The 21,885-nt window shown below is 39.1% G+C and overlaps 1 protein-coding gene across 1 annotated transcript in view; it reads left to right on the top strand.

The window, feature by feature from the left end:
- Window positions 1-546: 546 nt before the first annotated feature.
- LOC143441079 (uncharacterized) overlaps window positions 547-21,885 on the top strand; it is an 85,352-nt gene continuing 64,013 nt past the window's right edge. Inside the window, 6 exon segments of the mRNA XM_076928143.1 lie at window positions 547-672; window positions 13,334-13,460; window positions 13,660-13,720; window positions 14,852-15,111; window positions 15,114-15,556; window positions 15,612-15,843. Of these exon segments, the coding sequence (XP_076784258.1) occupies window positions 547-672; window positions 13,334-13,460; window positions 13,660-13,720; window positions 14,852-15,111; window positions 15,114-15,556; window positions 15,612-15,843 (1,249 nt within the window).

Below are 21,885 nucleotides of genomic sequence, written 5' to 3'. Positions count from 1 at the left end.
TAAAACAAACCAACCAACCAAACTAACTACCCCCAAAGAACATCCCTGTAACCCTGTCTGACTCCAGAAATAACTATAGCTGTACATTCATACCATTTCTGTAGATTTCTCTAAAAGACCAGAGGGAGGCAATTGGAGGTGGAGCTGTGTCACTGGTAAGCACACAGCTGGGATTCATTATAAGTTTCTCTCTCTTTTTTAAGATTTTTACTAATATTTGACAAACGCCCATCCTGCTCAGAACCACATTTACTCATTTAAAATGCATAAAGGCAAAATTGCAGAAGTGGTGGCAGAACACCTGCTTTAGATTTCATTCCTCCAGTTGGGACCTTTTGATTCTTTTCCCTTGTTTGTTTGTTTTGCTGATTTTTAAGTAGTTGTCCTTGAACTGACATTGTAGACCAGGCTCACCTTGAATTCAGAAACAAGCCTGCCTCTGCCTTCTGAGTGGTAGCTGCAAAACTCTGGTCTTGGGAGGGTATAAACAATCACAATGAGAGCTGCTATCTTTTTTGTTCAATGTTATCATCAGAAACTTCAAGCATGTCAGCAGTTACTCATTTGGAAGGTGGTTACTCATCTGGTTCTATCTGTGCCTATGCCAGGCAGGGAGCACCCAGTGGCCATGAAAGACTTTCACCAAAGATACATTCCCAGACAATCCATAAGGTAACACAGGTTTTGGGGGGTTGTTGTTTTTGGCATATCTACCTATATCAAACCCTGCCTGTGAATGATACATTCAAAAATCAGAGAAAGGCAGCACATCTGCAAAAATTAGAGCTATAGGTGGTATTCAGCTGCTTGTTGGACTAAAACTAAGAGATTGTCTCTGATTGCCAAGTTCTAGAGTTTTGTTTTGGTTTCTGTTTTGGTTATTCTCATGAAAGGAAATTGATTTGGTACAGATTAGGATTGTGAATTTCTTGTGCTCTTGATCCATGGCCACTGTCATTACATTTAGCAAGCAAGGACAGGGTCAGACTCCCTAGTATCTGTATTTATATCTTCAGTAAAATACAAACAGTGTAGTAAACAATCCTGGTCCCCAACTCTCCTTGTTTCTGTAGGATCCACTGCTATAGTTTTCTCCAATCTTTCCACAGTCTACTACACAGACTACTGAGACCTGCATACAAGGCTGTTGAAATTGTTTTAAACTTCCTTTGGTCCTCTAAGGGGAGAAATTGTTTCCAATGTCCATGTGTCCTCTTATTAGAATTGAGTGTTTTGAAAAATAATTAACAATTTTACCCTTAAATGATGCTTGGAAAAAAGCAAAAGTTCAGTGCCCACCAGTCCTCCTGTCTCCTGATGAATTGCTTCAAGTTTTTCTCAATTTAGGAAAATGTTGTCTGTAAGACTCTCTCTGTCTTTCTCTGTCTCTGGCTGTGGAGGTGGCAGAGGCAGGCAGGGCAGGCTTCCTGGCTGTCTTGGACACACTTTGTAGACTAGGTTGGCCTCGAACCTGCAAGAGGCCACCTCTGCCTTTCAAATGCTGGGATTAAAGCTGTACACCTCTATGAACGGCTGAGATTCTCATCATTTTTATTAATGATTCTAGCTTTGGCCAGGCAGTGGTGGTGGCAGAGAGAGGTGGATCACTGTACATTTGAGACTAGCCTAGTCTACAGACCAAGTTACAGGGAAGCCGAGGCTAAACAAAGAGGGGCTCTTTCCAGAAATGAAACAACAACAAAATATCAATTGGTATTGATTACTGATTGGCATTGACTGCTGATTATCAATCATTGATTATCATTGTAATTGATCATTTTTAGTTATTGACCAGCATGGATTACTGGTCATTGATTAGTATTATTGCTTAGCATGTTTATTGATAATTGATTAGTATCAGTTACCATGGTCATTCTGTGTGCGTGGTTTCTATGGGACGAGGGTGGTTGGTCTGACCCTGTGAGTAATCAATATTAATCAATTATCAATAATCAATATAGTCAATGACCAATAGTGATCATTCAATAGTGGCACAGGTCTTTAATCCCAGGACTCAGGAGGCAGAGAAACAACAACAAAATATTTTTGATTTAATATACAGAGACATGATTTGCTTTGTCCTGTTGTCTGTAGAACTTTGGTAAGGAAGGCCAATTGGGTTTTACTAAGGACTTTTTGACTGATTGTGTTTCAGCTCTGATTGTGTGTCTTCCTTAGGACATGAAACTAGAACCATAAATGTGCTCTAGGATTTTATTTTACTATCACGTGTTTATGGACTGTTGATAAAGGTTGGTTACCTAGACTGAGATGGTGGTATAATTTATCTCCACATATTTCTGGTTGTCTGTGAAGTCACTAAGTAAGTCTGGCTGACATACAGAGTTCCAGGATGACTGATTATATTGATCTTTTATTATGCATTTTATTTAAAAAATGGATGATAAAATGATCTAATTGACCTGATTTTATTAATTTATTATTCAGTCTCTCTCTCTCTGTGTGTGTGTGTGTGTGTTTGTGTGTTGGGAAGGAGGTAGGGGTGGGTTGATGGTAGGATTGTTGCCTGCCTGCCTATCTGCCTTTCTGTCTGTGAACCATGTGCATGTCTGATGCATTCAAAAGCTAGATGAAGGGGTCAGATCTGCTGAAATTAGAGTTATAGATGACTGTCAGGCTTCCCTGAGGTTGGTGGGATTTGACCCTATGTAAGACAGAAACAGGACTGGCGGGAACAGAACTAGGGTGTTCATTAAGCTTCTGATATTCATTTTCCTCCTACAGAGTTGTGTCTGAGGATCCTCCTAGTTACATGGAACAAAAACAACACTGGGGAAAACCATACCTGTGTGAGCTAGATTTCCCATTTTACTTAGAGATACTTGATCATCTCTAGGGTATGAAGATCAAAGAAAGCATATTTCCCGGATATACTTACAAATAAACAAGCAACCACCATCACCAAAAACAAGAACAACAACAAAGTATGTTAGGATTGTATTGATGATTTGATTTTTTTGGTCTGAGGTTGTGATGAACTTTGTAACATGCGATCATGTATATGTACTGAAGACAAAGACAAAGACAAAGACAAAATCATTGTTCCTTCTTCTCTTGCCCACACCCCAGCCCCTGCCTTGAAAAAAATTTTCCCTTTAGAAGAATTATTTCCTTATTAGATTTTTTTTGTTTTTTCTACTTTGCATAACAGTGAAATAATTGGATTTACATACAGAAAATTGACAAAGTGTTTCTTATGAGACTGTAGACATCCTGCAATCAGTCACATTAAAAATACTTTACTCAGTATATCTGGAGACAAATTTACATTACCTAAATAGTTATTCTCCTTCTAACTCACACAAATATCAGCCAGCCAGGTCATTTTTTTTTTTTTGATAGAGGTTTACTAACATTTTAAAAGCCCTGCTGTGGTTATTTTAATTCAACAAAGCTGAAGGTATGAAAATGGTTGTGATTTAATTTAGAAAGTAAGATAAGCCCTGTGCTGGATCTTCCAATCTGAGTATATTTATTTGTTTTTAAAGAAGTTTTACTGGATATAAATTTCTTTTAAATTATTAATTATTAACATGTTTATGCGTGCATAAAATTTAAAATATGTATAGATCCGGATTAAAAACATAGATATAATATGCTTATATGAGTGAGGACAATGTCCAATCTTAATAACATCTTCTGGTCTCGGAGTAGTAAACTCTTTCAAAGTAACTTAGAATGTTAAGGGATAGAGACCACGTTGTGTACTAGAAATAGGATAGGGTTCAAAGAGATATCACTGTACCCAGAACTGTATGTTTACATGTATATATTTTTGAAATTAGACAATAAAATTTAATTATACATCCTCATGTTACTATTCCAAGAAAAGGTGCAGACCCATATTATCAGTTTATATTTATTCTACCTGTGTAGATATAAGTATTAAATATATTTTTGTCCTTTCATATAAATTTTTAAGTTTATTTTCATTAGGAACAAAATGAACTAGGGTCAAGTTAACAAATTTAATTTACTTGTAATTCATTAGCTATTAAGTACATGATGTACATAATAAACCATGTCTCATGTGTATATTAACTATATATGTAGTTATATGTAATTAATACAAAGTCAAATTTTAATAAGCCATGAATTTGTGTCTATTGCTTCTCTGGGATTCCTGTTTCAGAATTTTCATTGTCAAGTGAAAACTTCACATAGAAATCTTTAGTAAGTATATTTTTAGGTTGGGCAGAAAGTAAACCAGATAAGTCTAATGCAGAAGAGTACTGAAGGGCATTTTATCTCAGAGGAAAATTAACTGCAGAAATAGCTGATGGTGAAACACAGGATAGGGTAACACAAATGTTCTTTGCTGGCAGCAAGCTCTGTGGCTCTTGGCAACTTAATCTTTGATTATCTGTGGTGTTCTGTGAATATCAAAGTCTTTGCTTCCTTTGTTAGTATGCTAGTTTTGGAGGCAAATGGCTAGAAAAACTTTTAGGTTCTTTTGAGAAGCCTTTCTCTAAGTAAGAGAGAAGCTATGAGAATAAGAATAAAAGAAACCATTAAGATATGAAATGAATTCCTTATAGGCCTGATATTTTTTCTTTGTGTAATAGGGATAATATTGACTCAGTGGGACCATCAAGAATAATGGTGGCCACCTTAAACTTAACCCTGAGCCCAACCCTATCCTAACCCTTACCTCTGAATTTCCTAACCTCCTAAACCTAATTCTAAAAACCCTTATCCTAATCCTAACCATGACTGTCTAATCCCCTAACCCTAACTCAAACCCTGCTTGCTATGGGAATATTTCTTAATTACAACTTTTGAAGTGAGAAACCATTTATTAATCTTTATCTTTTGAGATGTTCATATCCACCTTTAATCTGGGCTACAGATTCTTTTGACAACCTACATATATAAAGAAAATTGAACAGGTGGTGTTTTTGGTTTTTGTATTGGCCCTACTTTTTACAAAGCAAAGGTGATTTGTTTGTTTATATGTGTTTTAAAACTGGTATTAGTAAGTACTTAGTTCTTCAGAATTCTGGTATTCACTGAAGATCAAGTGTAATATCCTGCAGCATAAAATCAACCAACCCTTGATTTTTATAATTTCCCTTGCCCAACAGCCTTTACTGGGACATTCTATTAAATAATCTTTTTGTATACAAAGATTCATTCTCTCTATGATTTGAGCTATGTTTATCTAGAGAATGTGTACAAATAGAACTGTTGTTTTTGTCCACTTTGCCACTAATGAAGATGTTCTGTCTACCAATAGTGCTGAGCTGTGTTTCCCTTATGATTCTGGGTTTTCATTAGGGTTGATTGATACCTGTCATCTGGTGGAAGGAACCTGCAGTTTCCCTGAGCTTGTTTTCTAAAACCCCTCTTTAGTTTTAATCGTGTTAGCATTCTGTCTAAACTCTACCTCACAGTTATCTGGTGACAGACAGGTATCCTCCTCCCCATAGTTACCTCTCTTTAAAGACAGATGGAATGTGTTCTATGGGTGTGTGGGGAGGTGTGAAGGAAGGGGATGTCTCAGCAGGCTCATGCCTCTTGCTGAGATATTTCTTCCCCTGGAGGGAACATGCCTCATGCTGAGACAGCTCTTCCACAGGAGCAACCCACCACAAGACTGTATAGAATAGAATATAGTTTATTCAGGACATGGGGAGGAGTGTTAAGAGGTAGTAGTGGCAGAGAAATGCAGAGAGTGGCAGAGTAGAGAATTAGAGGCCAGGCTTGAGCATGTGGAGAGAGAATGGGGAAGGGAAGAGCACAAGAGGGCCAGAGAAAGACAGAACAAAAGGGCAAGAGATCAAAAGAGAGGAAGGGGCAAGTAGCCAGCTTTCCAGTGGGTCAGGCCTACCTGGCTGTTTCCAGGTAAGTATGAAGTGGAGTTTAGACAGAATGCTAAGAAATATCTTGGGCATCCTTCTTTTGTAAGTCAGATTGATACCTCCACTGCACACTGAGTACTGGGCTATGGAAGCTGTTCACCTTGATTACAGGAAGAAGAAGGCAAGTGCTGTGAGGAAAACTCATGCAAAGTCTGGAGTTAGGTCCTGGTTGGTGCAGGATCATTGCTCTCAGAGGGGAGGAGCAGGCAACTGAACAGCCAGAGCTGGAATGCTGGGTTCTCCCCCAGGGCTGGGTTGGGTGAGATTCCTTCTGAAGCATATGTATACATGCTAATGGAGTACAAACAACTTCTGAGATTTGGAAAAGGTCTGGCCCTGCACGGGAAGCACACTTTAACCTTGAGGACTGGTAAGACTCACTGACCAATCTAATGCTTCCAAGCAGACCTGCCAATCAGACAAGGAGGTGGGTTTGCCTGGGGGGGCAGTCTGCAAGTTCACTGTTCCTGTGCAGTCTTAAGTGGCTCTCTGTGTCCTGCTCTGAGCCCTGCTGTGGGTGCTGTGTGGAGACCTCAGGGAAGCTCTGAAATCGAGTCATGGTGAGCACAGGATCACTGCCCACAATGGGTAGGGGCAGGAGGCTGAGCAGTGGGAGCTGGGGTGCTGGGTCCTCTCTGGGGCTGCATGGGAAGCATCAGCCAGATGTGACCACCTGTGAGGTCCCTGGTGATGCTCCTTATGTGTTAGATCAGGAGGTGACCTCTGAGTAACTTCACTATCATGACTGATTCTGAATCTGTCCAAAACATTTGGACCAGTTGCTTTCCTGTAAAAACATGGGTGGTTTCTCTGACTCTGCAGCACATGCCCAAGCCCTTTTGTCTTTTATAGAATACATTAAGAAGACAGGCATAGCTGGGCAGTGGTGATACATGCCTTTAATCACAGCATTTGGGAGGCAGAGGCAGGTGGATTTCTGAGTTTGAAACCATCCTGGTCTACAGAGTGAGTTCCAGGACAGCCAGGGCTACACAGAGAAACCCTGTCTCAAAAAACAAACAAACAAACAAACAAACAAACAAAACCTGTTTTTTTAGCAAAAAGGCATAAATCTAACTGATCCATTTTCATACATTACTTCTTTTTGTTTTGTTTAGTTTTTGTTAATTTTTTTCTGTTGCTGTTTCATATATTGCTTTATTTTTTATGTTTAGTGTTTGATTATTATGTGGTAAAGGGACTTTTTTTCTCCAACCCGTTGGGTTTTATGGATGCTTTTGTACATTAACAGGCATATTCTTTGGTTTAGGAGTATTTTCCTTTATGATTTCATTGAAAATATTTTCTAGACCTTTGGGCTGAACTTCTTCTCTCTTCTATTTCAATTATCTGTAGTTTTTTCCTTCTCACATGTTGAAGAATTCTTGGCTGTTTATTGCCAGGAAACTTTTAGTATCCACATTTTTTGACCGATGTATCCATTTTGTTTTATGCATCTTTAATGTCTGAGACTCTCTCTTCCTTTCCTGTTCTGTGGGTGAAACTTGCCTCTGTAGTTGTCAGTACAAAGGCAATTTCAATGTTCTACTCTCAGGGACTTAGCAAGTGCTTAAGTCATTCCCTGCCTCCATCATCTGCTGCTGTTGTCATGTGAGCTTTATATACATGGACCACCAGCTACACAGCTCTCTCTGTTTGTTCCCTGTCTCTGTTCTCTGCACATGCCCCTCTCTATACTCTTTCTCTACTCTCAGGTCTCTCTCTCTTCTCTCTGTATGTCTGCCTGTCTGCAGGTCCTCTTTCCTGCCTCAATGCCTTCCCCAGGTTCTCACTCATTTCCCTCTTCCAAACAATGTCTTTTTTTGGTTTTTGAGACAGGGTTTCTTTATGTAAGCCTGGCTGTCCTGGAATTCACTCTGTAGACCAGGCTGGCCTTGAACTCAGAAATCCACCTGCCTCTGCCCCACGAGTGCTAGGATTAAAGGTATGTACCACCACCACCAGACTAAACAACATCATTTGTACCATATCTGTTGCATGTTTTTATTTCTCAGGACCTGCTGTGATAGGATAGCTTGGATTTCTTGGTGACATATTTTCCTGGTTATTATTTGTTATATTCCTATGCTGGTGTCTAGTCCTCTGGGTTTGAAGTGATTATTGATTTAGGTACTGATTTCTGGATTTGTCTTGCTTGGGTGGAAATTTTGTTCCTGAGTTACTGTTTGATGTCTGGATTTACAGAAAAATTTGCCTGAGTTTTGCCTTTTTTACTGGCCTGTTTGGTGGGTATCCCCAATAGGGAATTATGGGTAATGTTGGGAGCAGGGAGAAGAGGTGGGCAGGAAGAGATGATCTTAGCAACCACAGGGAAACATAGTCAGGACAGAGGTAAAGCTGTCTCTGGTGTTTAGTACAGTGCTAGGGGAAACTGTGATCATTGCATCTGTGATAACAGACAGTGTGGTAGATCTATAGAAAGCTTACCTTGTGTCCTGGCAGGTAAAGCATGTGGTTGAACATGGACTGTCTGCCCAAGTGGGGCTGAGACACAGGGATGAGACAGGAAATGAAGGGCAGGTGGGCATTGTCTATCTTATCTATAAGATGATGCACAGGGGGAGAGGCAACTTCCACTGGTATTCTGTCTCAGAGTAAGTGCAACTGATATTAGGATCTGCAGTAACAGATAGTGAGGCAGGTCTTTGGACAAAGTACTTTTCTACTGCAATGCTTGGCTTGTGGTTGAACAAGAGCATCTTTCAATAATAAGGACTACATGCACAAAGATGAGTTTGTAAAGCCCAATTAATTCTGTTTCTGAGAGTGCACAAAGTCCACCTTAGCAAACATCTTATGACAAGCCCCCCTTGTCAACAGACAGTCAAGGTACAACTGCAGGGTTAAGCTACATATAGATATCTAATACATCTTACAGAGAAAAAGTTAGTCTACCCATCATGGTTGTCAGATGGATTTTTGCCTTTAGTTTGGTTCATACACATTATGCCAGACATGTAAATTTTAAAATATTAAGTTGCTGACCTGTATGTTAATGCCCCAATCTTGCTGTAACTACAATAAATACTCAGCACCTCTAGACTCTCAGTATAGATCTCATGTGAGGCTGACTGGTGAGAATCCTTATTACAGAGCTCATAATAAAGACCTCCATGTGTTTGTATTACAATAGGCTGCTTGTTGCTCATTGGCTCTCTCTGGCTTGGACATAACATCTTGGTGCATTGACCCAGGACCCTCAGGACTCCCAACTAAATGATTGAAAGGCCAGTGTTTAAGATGCACCATTGTTGTTTCTGTGTCAGTGGCTTCTCTGCCAGATTTGAGCCTGTGTGCCTTGGTTTTCCGGTTTTTCTTGAGTGTATGTGGATGGAGATGACTAAATTGAACATGAAACCCTGCTATACTGGATATGCTGGAGAGTCACATCCACAAAGTGCTTCAAAGATGTTTTAGAGCCTGGTATAGTGGACGGTGTGCCTCAGGTCTTAATTTCTTGGAAGGTTAGAGCAGACTTGGAGCCCAGCTACAGGGCTCACAGCTACCTGCCTGTCTTCATTTTCTCCTCTGTCCAAGTGGAGGAATCTGCTGTGTAGCCTTTACTGCCCCCTTGTGGCTGTCTATTTTGTGTGTGGCACTTTGTTATTCTCTCACTGAGGAAATGAGACAGACTCCACCCTAGTCGATTTAGTTACTAGCCCCACACCTTGGGTTAAATCCTTCTTAATAACAGGACCTAGACCCATTGACTAGTTCATGACAGAGAGCTCTTTGAGACAGCATCCTGGGCAAATTCAGGCTCTGCCTACCTTATTTTACAGGGTAGAAAGACAAAGACCTCATTTCCCACCTCCTGAACTACCCTCTGCCCAGCTCATATGTGACTCTGTAGTGTTGAACTTGGAGCTGTCATAAGATGGAAGGTTATTCTTCATTAATTCTCACAAATTTAGTATGTCTTCCTTGGACAAAGAGGTCTTATCTTTTGTTGGTGGCCATTTCAACTTCTGTGGTACAATCTGCTTTTCTGTCCACCTTCCAGCTGTTTTAGCCACATCTTTGGTACCCCTGGCCTGGGAACCCAGGGTTAAAGATGCCTCACCCCAGGTCAGCACAACCTCTGAGCTCCCCATTCCTGTGTATCCTTCCCTGCTCTGAGCCATGTGCCCTCCCTATTTTGTCCTTGCTAAGCCACAACTCCAACTCCCTCTTGGGGTGTCAGGGGCTCCTGTAATTGATATGGTTAAATCTTTGGTTTTGTGTTGTAACAATTTCCTCATTTATTATTGTGTCTGTGTCATAGTTGTTTTCAGTTCTCAGCATTTCAGAGCTACAGTCATCTGAAGGAGCTTCAATAGAGGGCGTGCCCTCATCAGAATGGCTGGTTGCTATGTCTGTGAGAGATAGTGTTGATGATTGATTAGGAAGGCTCTTCCACTGAGGGTGGCAATATCCCTAAGCAAGTGGTCCTGGGCTGGATGAGAGAGCAGGCTGAGCATGAGACAGTGAGACAGCAATAGAGCAAGCCAGGAGACAGTGTTTGTCCATGCTTTTTGCCTTCAGTTTCTAATCTGAGCTCCAAAATGATGGACTGTGATCTGACAGAACCATGTACAACAACCACTTATTACCTAAGATGATTTTGCTTAGAGGATTCAATCACAGTAGCAGAGTAGCAAGTTAGAACAACAACATGGTATCAAAGGGTTATTTTGCTGCTGTACAGAATCTATGTTGTAGATTGTATTCTTGTGGACAGGACAAATTTTGAGTAGAAAGACTTTTGGATTGGTTGGTGTCTTTAACTCTCCACTGAGGTTCCTGCCTGACTGCAGATGTGGCCTCTTCTGTGTCCATATCTAACTGCTATGCATCTCAGCTAAGATCAACCCCATAGACTCCTTTGTACCTATTTATGGTCTCTGGCACACCCTAAATGTACCCCTTCCCCTGAGCCAGCTGCAGATGTTGGTTCATTTTCCCCCTCAGGTCCCCTCTTGTCTCTCATCACAGCTTTCCTGATTCTCCTCAATTCCCATTTTTGTCTGCTCTCTCATCCATCTCTCTTCCATTTGCCTCCTATGATTGCTTTACTACCCCTTCTGAGTGAGATTTAACTGTGCTCATTTCAGCCTTCCTTCTTCTTAATTTCTTTGTGTCTATGGAGTGTAGTGTGTGTTTTCTGTATTTTCTGATTATTATTCACTTGTAAGTGAGTACATACATGCACGTGCTTTTAGATCTAGGTTACCTTACTGAGATAATAATTCCTAGTTGTATCCATTTGCCTGCAAAATTCATGATATCCTTGTATTTGATAACTAAATAATGTTTCATTTTGTAAATGAACCATATTTTCTATATTTATATTTTGGTTGAGGGGCATCTGGATTCTTTCCATTTTCAGGTTGTTATAAATAAAATGGCTATAAACTTAGTGAAGTTCCTACTCTAGGTCACCTGCCTTCACAGAGTCCTTCCTATATCTCTGTTTGTCCTTTGAGAGGGTGTGGGCCCCTGGGTATCCATGATGGTGCATCAAGTCTCTATTGGGTTAGGTGCATCCTCTCCACTGAGGCCAGATGTGGCAGCCCAGTAAGGGAACAGATTCCAATGATAGACAGCAGCTTTAGGGACAGCTCCTGCTACAGTAGTTGTAAGACCATCATGAAAACTGAGCTGCATATCTGCTACTTATGGGCCAGGGTCCTGTGTCCAGCCTGTGTGTGTTATTGTTTGTGGCTCAGTCTCTGAATGTCCCCAAGGATCGAGGTTAATTGAGTCTGTTGGTCTTCCTGTGGAGTTCCTGTCCTCTTCAGGGTCCTCAATCCTTTCCCCAACTCTTCCATCAGAGTTACCAAGATGCATGCAATATTTGACTGTGGATCTCTGCTTCTGCTTCAGTCACCTGCTGGGTGGAGCCTCTCAATGGATAATTATACAAGGCTCCTGTGTGGGAGCATCACAGAGTATCCTTAATAATGTCATGGATTCAAGCTTGTCCATGTGTGTCTTTAATTGAATGAGTTTTCATTGGCCATTCCTTCAGTCCCTGCTCCAACTTTACCTCTGCAATTCTTTTAGACAGGATAAATTTTGTTCTGGGTGTCTTCAGTGTTGTGGTTGAACCTGATTTTTCAGCTTTCTTCTCATGCTCCCATACATTCCCCATTTGGACTCTGTCCCTCAATCACATAAGATACTGCGCACACATTTTCTGTTCAATGCTGTGGTACTTTGCAAACCTGGAGGTTTGATATTTTTAAATTTATTCATTCTGTTTTTCTTTTTCTAGACCAAATCACTGTGAAGCACTGCTTGTTCTGATTGTAGATATAGAAACCACATAAGCCCCCTGCCATGTTTTTGTTCAATAAGGACATGCTTTTGTGCTGCTCTTCGTCCACATCTTTCATTTTGAAATTTGGCAAAATATATAGATTATATTCTGTTTCTCCCAATGGCTTCTGCTCATCTCATCAATAGTATCTGATTTATCAGAGTCATTGAATTGCAGGTGTATGATATTCTGCCTCACTCTTGTGTTTGTTCTGAAATTTTTGAATAAATAAGTGTATTATACATGTGTGCATGAATATGCATGTGTGCCTCATCTTTACTGTTGTCAGAAGATGGCCTCAGAACTCCTGATCATGAGGATATAGACAGGTGTTGGTCCACATGTGTATGCTAGAAATTGACCACCATTATGTGGAAGACCAGCAAGATCTTTCAACTCCTGAGCTATATCTCCTGAACTACGTGCTTTATTTCTGGTCAACATATACATTAATAATATTTTCATCTGTCTATTTTTAACTCTTTAAACATGAGTTCCCTTCTAGTAAAATTTAATTAATGTTGCTGTTTGACCTGGTTCACTTCATGTTTATGCAACATGAATACAGAACAGCAGTGAATGTATAATTCTTTGCAGTAACTTCAGTAAAGAACGGTGACGTCATTCTATCATTTCTGTTTCCTGATTTATTTTTGTAGCAGAGTGAGCTTCTTAACATATAACTTTTGCTGTCCTGAAACTCAATGGATAGACCCTGCTAGCATCCAGCTCAATGACATACACCTGCTTGTACCTCTGTGATTAAAGACATGAGCAAATATATGCATCTTGCTCATCACTTTTATAGTTAGTAATTGTTCATACAGCTTTTCAGATGTGTGCTCAGTACAGTTGATCTGTTTCCCCCTGCATATCCCTTGTGTTTCAAGGCTATATCCTATTGAAAGCATGCAGGAGTGACACAGGTGAACCCTGTGTCAAGGGTTCAAGTGTCAATATTTCAAGTTTCTTCTAAACTGACATGGTGATTATATTATAATTCGTGTGTCAGCAAATAAGTTGAGAAATCACATGCATTATAAGATTATATTGTCTAGGAAGCATACTTTTATTTTATAGTGATGTCAGTATCAGGCTCTGTGTTGTACACACGTATGGTATATTTTAGGAAGCACTGAGTTTCGAAGATGTTCATGTGAACTTCACTGCGGAAGAGTGGAATTTGCTGGATCCTTCCCAGAAGAAACTCTACATTGATGTGATGCTTGAGACCTACTGGAACCTCACTGCTATAGGTAAGTCTGTGAATTTTCTTTTGCTTCTCAAAATAAGGTAAAAATGTTTCTGCATTACTAATGATCATCTCTTATTTCAATAGAGAACAAGTAATATTGAGTTGCATAAATCAGGTTTATTGCTGTGAAAATTCAGAATAACTTGAATTTTACCTAATTCCAATACCATATCATTCATTTTCTGGTACCTTGGTTTCAGGCTATAATTTGAAAGTCCATCACACTGAAGAACAACATCAAACTTCTAGAAGTCATGAATGGTAATTTTAATGTTTAAAATATACAAATATGCCTGTAAGGAAACTTTAATATGATCTGGAAGCTCTAAAGAAAAGAAACTGTGTAAACTATCAGTCATTTTATTGTAGGTATCATTATAGTATTCTCCCAAAACTTTGTACCTCAATCTCAGTTATCTGAGTTGTGTAAGAAAGAATTCTGTAAGAAAGAAAAGAAGGAAACAATGCCTTAAGTGATTCCTTTATTTGATTTCTACCTCCATTAGAACTATGTTGTGGAACTACCAATTTGTATAGTCTCATAATATTTAGATGTTGCACATTGAATAGTGATATACATGTATCCATAACCTTCTAATAAGCAAATACTCCATGAAAAAGTAGGTGATACTCATATTCTTGTAGTGAAACTTTTATGTTTATGGTGAGGCCAGCTTATGAGAGTCAAGAATGTTGCCGTGGAGAAACATTAATTATGTCTGCAATGAACAAAAGTCAATGTGTGTGCATTCAATGTAGAAACCTTTCATTTGTTCTTCTTTTTTAATGAGTATATCAATTGTCAGAATGGATGAAACCATGTGAGCATGGAGATACTAAAGGGAACAATGGACCTCTATCTTCTTCAGAACAATGAGAAGATATGTAGTATTCTGCCTTTGGTAGACTTTCTGAATATGATAGATGTTTGCAATTAATTGGTTTTCTGACTTTACTGAGAACATCTTCAAAGTCACACTGCAGAAAATCTCTATGGGTACTAGAAGTTTGTAAATTATTTTGTTCATCCTGGTTCACAGTGCTGCTGTGTTGTGATGCACACTATAGGAAAAACTAAGAATGCAATCAGTGTTTTAATGCTCTGAGTTATCCCATATTTTTTATAACATGTTAAAAACATTATATAGAAATCTCATACAGATTTTATAAATGTGAGCTATGTAATAAATGGTTTTACCATCACAGGCATTTTCAAAGAGGTAAAGCAACCCACAGTGAGCAAGTACAACCATAAACATCAAAGGGATAAAACCTTATGATCTGAGTGTTCTTTATTATTAGACCAACTGTAAAATTTATTCATATTGGTAAAATGATTGATCAGGCTAATGAATGTGTTAAAGCTTTCACATATGCCCATTACTGTTGCAGGCATGAAAGAAGTTATACTGGAGAGAAACCGTACGAATGTAACCAATGTGGTAAAGCCTTTTCATGTCCCAGTAATCTCCAAAGACATAAAAGGACACATACTGGAGAAAAACCTTATGAATGTAATCAATGTAGTAAATGCTTTAGACAACAAAGTCATCTCCAAGTCCATAAAAGAACACATACTGGAGAGAAACATTATGAATGTACTCAATGTGGTAAAGCCTTTTCATGTCACAATGGTCTTCGATATCATAAAAAATGCATACTGGAGAGAAACCTTATGAATGTAATCAATGTGGTAAAGCCTTTTCCTGTCACCATACTCTCCAATGTCATAATAGAACACATACTGGAGAGAAACCTTATGAATGCAATCGATGTGGTAAACCCTTTTCACGTCACAGTAGTCTCCAAAGACATAAAAGAACACATACTGGAGAGAAACCTTATGAATGTAATCAATGTGGTAAAGACTTTTCAGATCACAGTAGTCTCCAAAGACATAAAAGAACACATACTGGAGAGAAACCTTATGAATGCAATCAATGTGGTAAAGCCTTTTCACGTCACAGTAGTCTCCAAAGACATAATAGAACACATACTGGAGAGAAACCTTATAAATGTAATCAATGTGGTAAAGCCTTTTCAGGTCAGAGTGGCCTCCAATATCATAATAGAACACATACTGGAGAGAAACTGAATGTCATGAATGAGGTGAAGCCTTTCCAGGACACAGTCATCTCTGAATACAAAAAAGAAAATGTGCAGAGTGAAACCTTATGAATGTAGTCAATGTGATAAAGCCTTTGCATGTCACTGTACTCTTCAAACACTTAAAGGAACACATACTTTAGAGAAACCTTACAGATGTAATGAATGTGGTAAAGCCTGTGATTATCTCTGTAGTCTCCAAAGACATAAAAGAACAGAAACTGAGCAGAAACCTTTTGATTGTTCTAATGTTGGGAAATCCTTTACATGCCACAGTGGTTTCTGAATACAGAAATGAATACATATGAGAGAGAAACCATCCGAAAGTAATCAACATGTTAAAGAATCTGCATGTCCGAATAATTTTTAAAAGCATGAAAGAATTTATAGTAGAAATAAACTGTGGTGACTTAAGGTTGTTTGACCCTAAGAAGTGGCAATATTAAGAGATGTGCCTTGTGGAAGATGTTACCTTTTTGAAGGAATTGAATTTTTAAGGTAGTGGATCTTTGGAGCTCAGACCAGTACAAAACAGACCTTCCTACCACTTGGCTGAAAGACAGTCGTTTCCTGGATGCCTTCACAAGAGGATGCAGAACTCTCAGCTCCTTCTCCAGCATCACGGCTGCCAGCATGCTGACATTCCTGCTGTGATGGCAATGGACTAAACATTTGAAACTGTAAACCAGGCCCAATTAAATATTTGTCTTTAACACAGTTGCCTTGGTTACAATGTCTCTTCTTAGCAATGGAAATTCTATCTAAGACAGAAGTTGCTGACCCAGCTTTAAGTATTGCTATGATAGGCCTGACTGTGGTTTTTTGTTTTGTTTTATGGAGCCATGTGAATTTTTAGACTTTGGATTTGTATATGCATTAAGTGGAACTTAATGGGCCATCCTAGTAGGAATATGAAACCCATATGTATTGAGGGTGATTTGAACTTTGTGTATAGTTTTTATGATGTTTTGCTGAAGAATGTTGCTGCCTTTTGCCCTTGTCTGTAGAGTGTCCTTGAACATAAAGTAAAGAGGTTGATGTTCATTGCACTGACAAAGGACATCTCAGTGAAGCCAGCAAAGCCTTTGACCTGTGTTTAGTCTCATGATGATTGTTTTGTGCAAGCATAGTAATCTTAGAAAGAAAAAAATGTAAAATGTTAGGTCAAAAGAGAAAATCTAACCAGGAAGTTGAATGAAGCTAAATTCTGTGACAATGATATTTAATGGAATTAAAGGAATGGTGACATTAGTGCAAGATTCCATCCACCTAAACTTATGGATGTGAAGTTGTATGAAAAAGAACTATATCATGTTAGGCATTAGTATTACCTAGTTGGTTGTTGTTTTCATGTGGACACAAGAGTTACCAGTATGTGTGAAATTGACAATTGATAGATTGTGATTACTATTCTGGGTTATCATTTTAAGATCTAAAATAATATACTTAAGTACAGGCATGGAGGTACTCGCCTTAAATCCCAGATAAACATCAAGCACATCTCTGATTCAAGTCTTCCTGGTACAGAACACGTTTTAAGTACGGAACAGTTTAGGTATGAGAAAAGTGTTACACACCTATTACCAAGCATTCAGAAGACAGAGCCATGTGGTTCTGAGTTCAATGTTCATCTACAGAGCAAGTTCAAGGACAGCTGAGCTTAGGCAGTGTAGTTGTTGAAAAATAGAAAGCTGGTGATGATGTAATAGTAGGGGCCATGTTCCAGCCCCAGCAAGCAGAGGAACTCAGCAGCTTTGTCCATGTGGCTCTGGCTTTAGGGGAAAGAATAGAAGGGATGACTGAGACAATTGATGCTGGTTGGCTGTAGTTAGAAAATTAGTGAGGATGAAGAAGAAACCAGCATCACTGAGATGAAATCTTCTGGTAAGTGTTTTCTGAGAAGAGAAAGAAGTTGTATTCCAGAGGTAGCCAAGGTTGTCCCCTGTGGTGCAGCTTGACTCAGTGCTAGGTAATACTCACCCAGGTGGCACTGGTTTTAAGGCATGGATGTTTCATGCAGTGCAGCTAAGGCTTGGCACCATGAAGGGAGCATGAGAGGAACACAGTCAAGACTGTTTGTCACAGAAGAACCCAGTATATTGAACATATCATTCCTGTGGGTTGAGCAGAAGGAAGAGCAGCAGCAGTTGAGTGGAGTCAAGCAGAACCTAGTGTACTATAGAGGGAAGAGCTGGAGAGAGACCCAGCTTGTTTTTTTTTTTTTTTGAGGAAGACAGAAGATCATCTGTGGATCCCAGATACTGAAACAAGAAGCTGTAATTTTCAAGTCACTTTGGAGACCCCAAGAGTTTTTAACTTCCCAATCTATGGGATACCTTCTCAGGAAAACTACTTTCAGGAAATACAATCAGCCAAAGAGAAAGAATTGTGCTGCAGTGAGCAGGGAAGAAAGGAGTTGGAGATCTGAAGAACACTTTGACATCAGACATGGAGATGCAGAGTTTGGAGATTGCCTCGCTGGCTTTTGGTTTTCTTTTATCCCAGTATTTCCTCACAGTTGTGATTAGGAATGGTGACCTATATCCTGTGAATTTGGATGGATATTATGTGCTATTTTTTTTTTTAAAGTATAGGAGATTACAGTTACATGATTGGATGAATCTCAGAAGAGACTTTGAACATTGGACGGACTTTTAACATTTTTGAGACTTCTATAGATGTTGGGGACTTTTTAATTTGAACCTCACATAATTTTATTATGCTATTTTTAAATATGGTCTCCATACACTCATGTGTTTGCACAATCATATGGGGACCAGGCAGTGGAATGTGGTAGTATAAATATGCTTGGCTCATGTGAGGAAGATATTATGAGATGTGGCCTTGTTGGAGGAAGTGCATCACTATGGGGGTGGGCTTTGAAGTTCCACCCAGTGCAGAATGGACCCTCCTACTAGCTCCCTGGCAGAGAGTCTCTTCCTGGCTGCCTTTGGATCAAAAAGCAGAAATCTCAGCTTCTTTGTCTCCATCATGTTTTCTTCCATACCTGCCATGCTTCCTGCTGTGATGAAAAAGGACTAAATCTCTGAAACTGTAAGCCAGTCCCAATTAAGCTGTTGTTTTTGTAGGAACTGCCTTGTTCATGAATTCTTTTCATAGCAAAGGAAACACTAAGACAGAAACCCTGTGAGGGTATTTAATACAGTCAAGCCTTTGCACAATTCTCTAGTGTTCATTATCATGAAAGAATATGTGCTAGAGTCTAATCATGCTCCCTGTGACACAGGACACACTTCCTGAGTCTTAAACATGCCGCCAGAGTCCTAAACGTGCTTCCTGGGTCTCAGGACATGACCCCTCAGTCATAAGCATGCCCTCTATGACTCTGGACATGCCTCCTGATTCTTAAGCATGCCCCCCCCCCTGTGACTTAAGACATGCCTCCTTAGTCCTAAGCATACCTCCTGTTTCTCAGGACACATCCCCTCTATCTTACACATGCCCCCTGTGACTATGGAAATTCCCCAGAGTCTTAAGCATGCCCCATGGGACTCTGTACTCACCTGCTGAGTGCTACACATGCACCCTGTGTCTCAGGACACACCCCCTGAGTCTTAAACATTCACTCTGTCACTAAGAACACACCCATAGAGTCCTAATGGACATGTTTAGTATAATGAAGCATTTGCACACCTCTGCAGTCTCCATCATTATGAAACTATTCATACTGGACAGTGGTTACATACTGTGCTAAAGCCTTTACATCATGGGGTCCACTGAGATTCAACACAACTCAAACACAGAACAAGGCAAATGATAAGAATTCATTCTAATCAAGTCACTACTGATAAATCAGGGCCACAAAATTACACTCAGAAGATCAGCTGCAATACCCCAGCCTCAGCCCCACCCTGAACCAAAAAGTTATATAGCTTCCAAAAGTCAAAACCACAAAGTCCTGTGCCACGTTACAGCTACATTTTTCTCCCAATAACATTTTTTTTGTTTTACTCTATGTCAAATGCTACAGAATGTAGGTTGTATTGTCTACATTATCACAGCCATTTGTTCTTTTGTGGTTAGGAACATGTATTGTATTTTGAGAACTAAAACATGAATAACAAAATATGGTTAGGAATAGTTGTTATGTTTTAGGTAACAAAACATGAGTGATGAATGCTGGTCCCCTATGACCTAGAATTTAAACTTAGTTTCAGTTTATGATTAAATGAAGGTTGGTGACAATACAGTCATCTATGAACATAGAAGAACACATCCTGGAGAGAAACACTACGAATAAACAATGTGGTAAAGTCTTTGCACGTGGCAGTAGTCTTAGAAATCATAAGCTAAAGTCATAATGCACAGAAACCCCATAAACGTAGTCAATGCATTAAAGTTGTGTACTTTCTGGTATCTTTATATAAGAGTAAACTCTTCAGCATGAAATCAATCTATTAAACCCTTAGTGTATCACAGTAGTCTTTGAGGACCCTCAAGAATACCAAAAGAAATCTGTGACTACAAAGAATTTTGTTAGATCATACCCAACACATGCACACTGACTTACTCAAGGAAGGTCACTTCCAATCCCTAACACTGGAGTCACCATTACCAAAAAATTAAATAAATACATAAAATAAAACTGATGGTGATTGGGTAATAGTTTTCTAATTTTCCAGCGTGCATTTATTCATGTCAGGTGAGTGAAGACACACTAGATTGACAGGTATATAATTTTGGAACTTTAGCATAATCCAAGGAATATTGAATTTCCAACTATGGAGATATGTCCAATGCACTTTCAGTGTTAAGTCAGGTCAGATGATTCAGACATAGTCCATTGGCTGTAGCTGTGTGTGTCATGTTACAGATCACAGAAGCTAACCTTGCATGTAGCGGCCAGGTCAAAGAGTACTATATTAATGTCATTTTCTTCACCAGGAAACTGCCTACACTTTTTCAATGTCAATGTAGGCATATATTTGTTTTCGATTATGTTTTCTTTTTCCTTTTTAATTAATTTTTAAAGAATTATTAACATTTCAAAGTTGCTTCCTTTTCTAGTTCCTCTTCCTTGAGGTCTTCTCCCCATCTTCTTCCCTGCTGCCTCTGAAAGGTTTCTCTCCCAACCAACCACCCACCCACCAGGACCTCACCTCCACCAGCTTCCCTTTTCCCTGGGGCATCAAGTTTCTACAAGGATAAGTGTATCCCCTCCCATTGTGGCTAGACAAGGCTACACACATGCCCAGGGCCATGAACCATTCCATTTCTGCTCCTTGGTTTTTAGCTTAGATCCTGGAAGCTCTGAAGTGTCCAGGTTAGTTGACACTTTTGTTCTTCCTATGGGTTGCCATCCTCTTCACCTCCTTAAGTCCTTCTTCTGACTCTTCCAAATGGAACTTTTTATCCTATAATAATAATAATATAGATAGATAGATAGATAGATAGATAGATAGATAGATAGATAGATGATACATAGATAGATAGACAGACAGGACGACTGGGAGAGAGAGACTATCCACAAGATAAATCAACTTTTAACCAAACGAATGAAAGAACAGAGACAATATCCTAATTACTAAAGTCAGAAATGAAAAGGGAGACATACAATTATACATATATGTGTATGTATATGTATATGCATATTCTCCTCAGCACCTCATGGTATCTTCTCCAAAATTGACCTTATAATCTGTCACAAATCAAGTCTCAACAGATACAAGACGACTGAAATATTCTCATGCATCCTATCAAATCACTACAGACTAATATAGACTTCAGTGATAACAAAAACATCAGAAAGCCACATACTGAACAAATTTTTACACAATGATAACTTGCTTCGGGAAGAAATAAAGAAATAAAAGACTAGACTCTAGAATTCAATGAGAATGAAGAGATGTTATACTCAAACTTATTGGACACAATGAAAGCAGTGGTAGGACAAAAATTCATAGCATAAGTGTCCTCATATACATACCAGAGAAATCCTACACAAGCAACTTAACAGCACACCAGAAAGCTTTAGAACAAAAAGAAGCAAACATACCTAAGAGATGTAGACAGCAAAATAACAATAAAAAAAGAACCCATTAGAAACAAAGGAAACAGTACGAAGACACATCAAAACCAAGGACAAAATCAGTAAGATAGATAAAAACTTAGCCAGACTAACCTGAGGGCACAGAGACAATATCCAAATTTTCAAAATCAAAAAGGAAAAGAGAGACATAACAAGTGAAACTCAAACAACTTGTAAAAATCTTTATTTCTTTCTATAAACTGGAAAATCTAGATGAATTGTGTAGCCAGAGAAATGGATAATTATCTAGACAGATACCATAAAACCAAAT

Source organism: Arvicanthis niloticus (genome assembly GCF_011762505.2).
Source record: "Arvicanthis niloticus isolate mArvNil1 chromosome Y unlocalized genomic scaffold, mArvNil1.pat.X SUPER_Y_unloc_2, whole genome shotgun sequence".
Taxonomy (NCBI): domain Eukaryota; kingdom Metazoa; phylum Chordata; class Mammalia; order Rodentia; family Muridae; genus Arvicanthis; species Arvicanthis niloticus.
The sequence above is the reverse complement of the archived record's forward strand: the minus strand, read 5'-3'. Positions and strand labels throughout refer to the sequence as shown.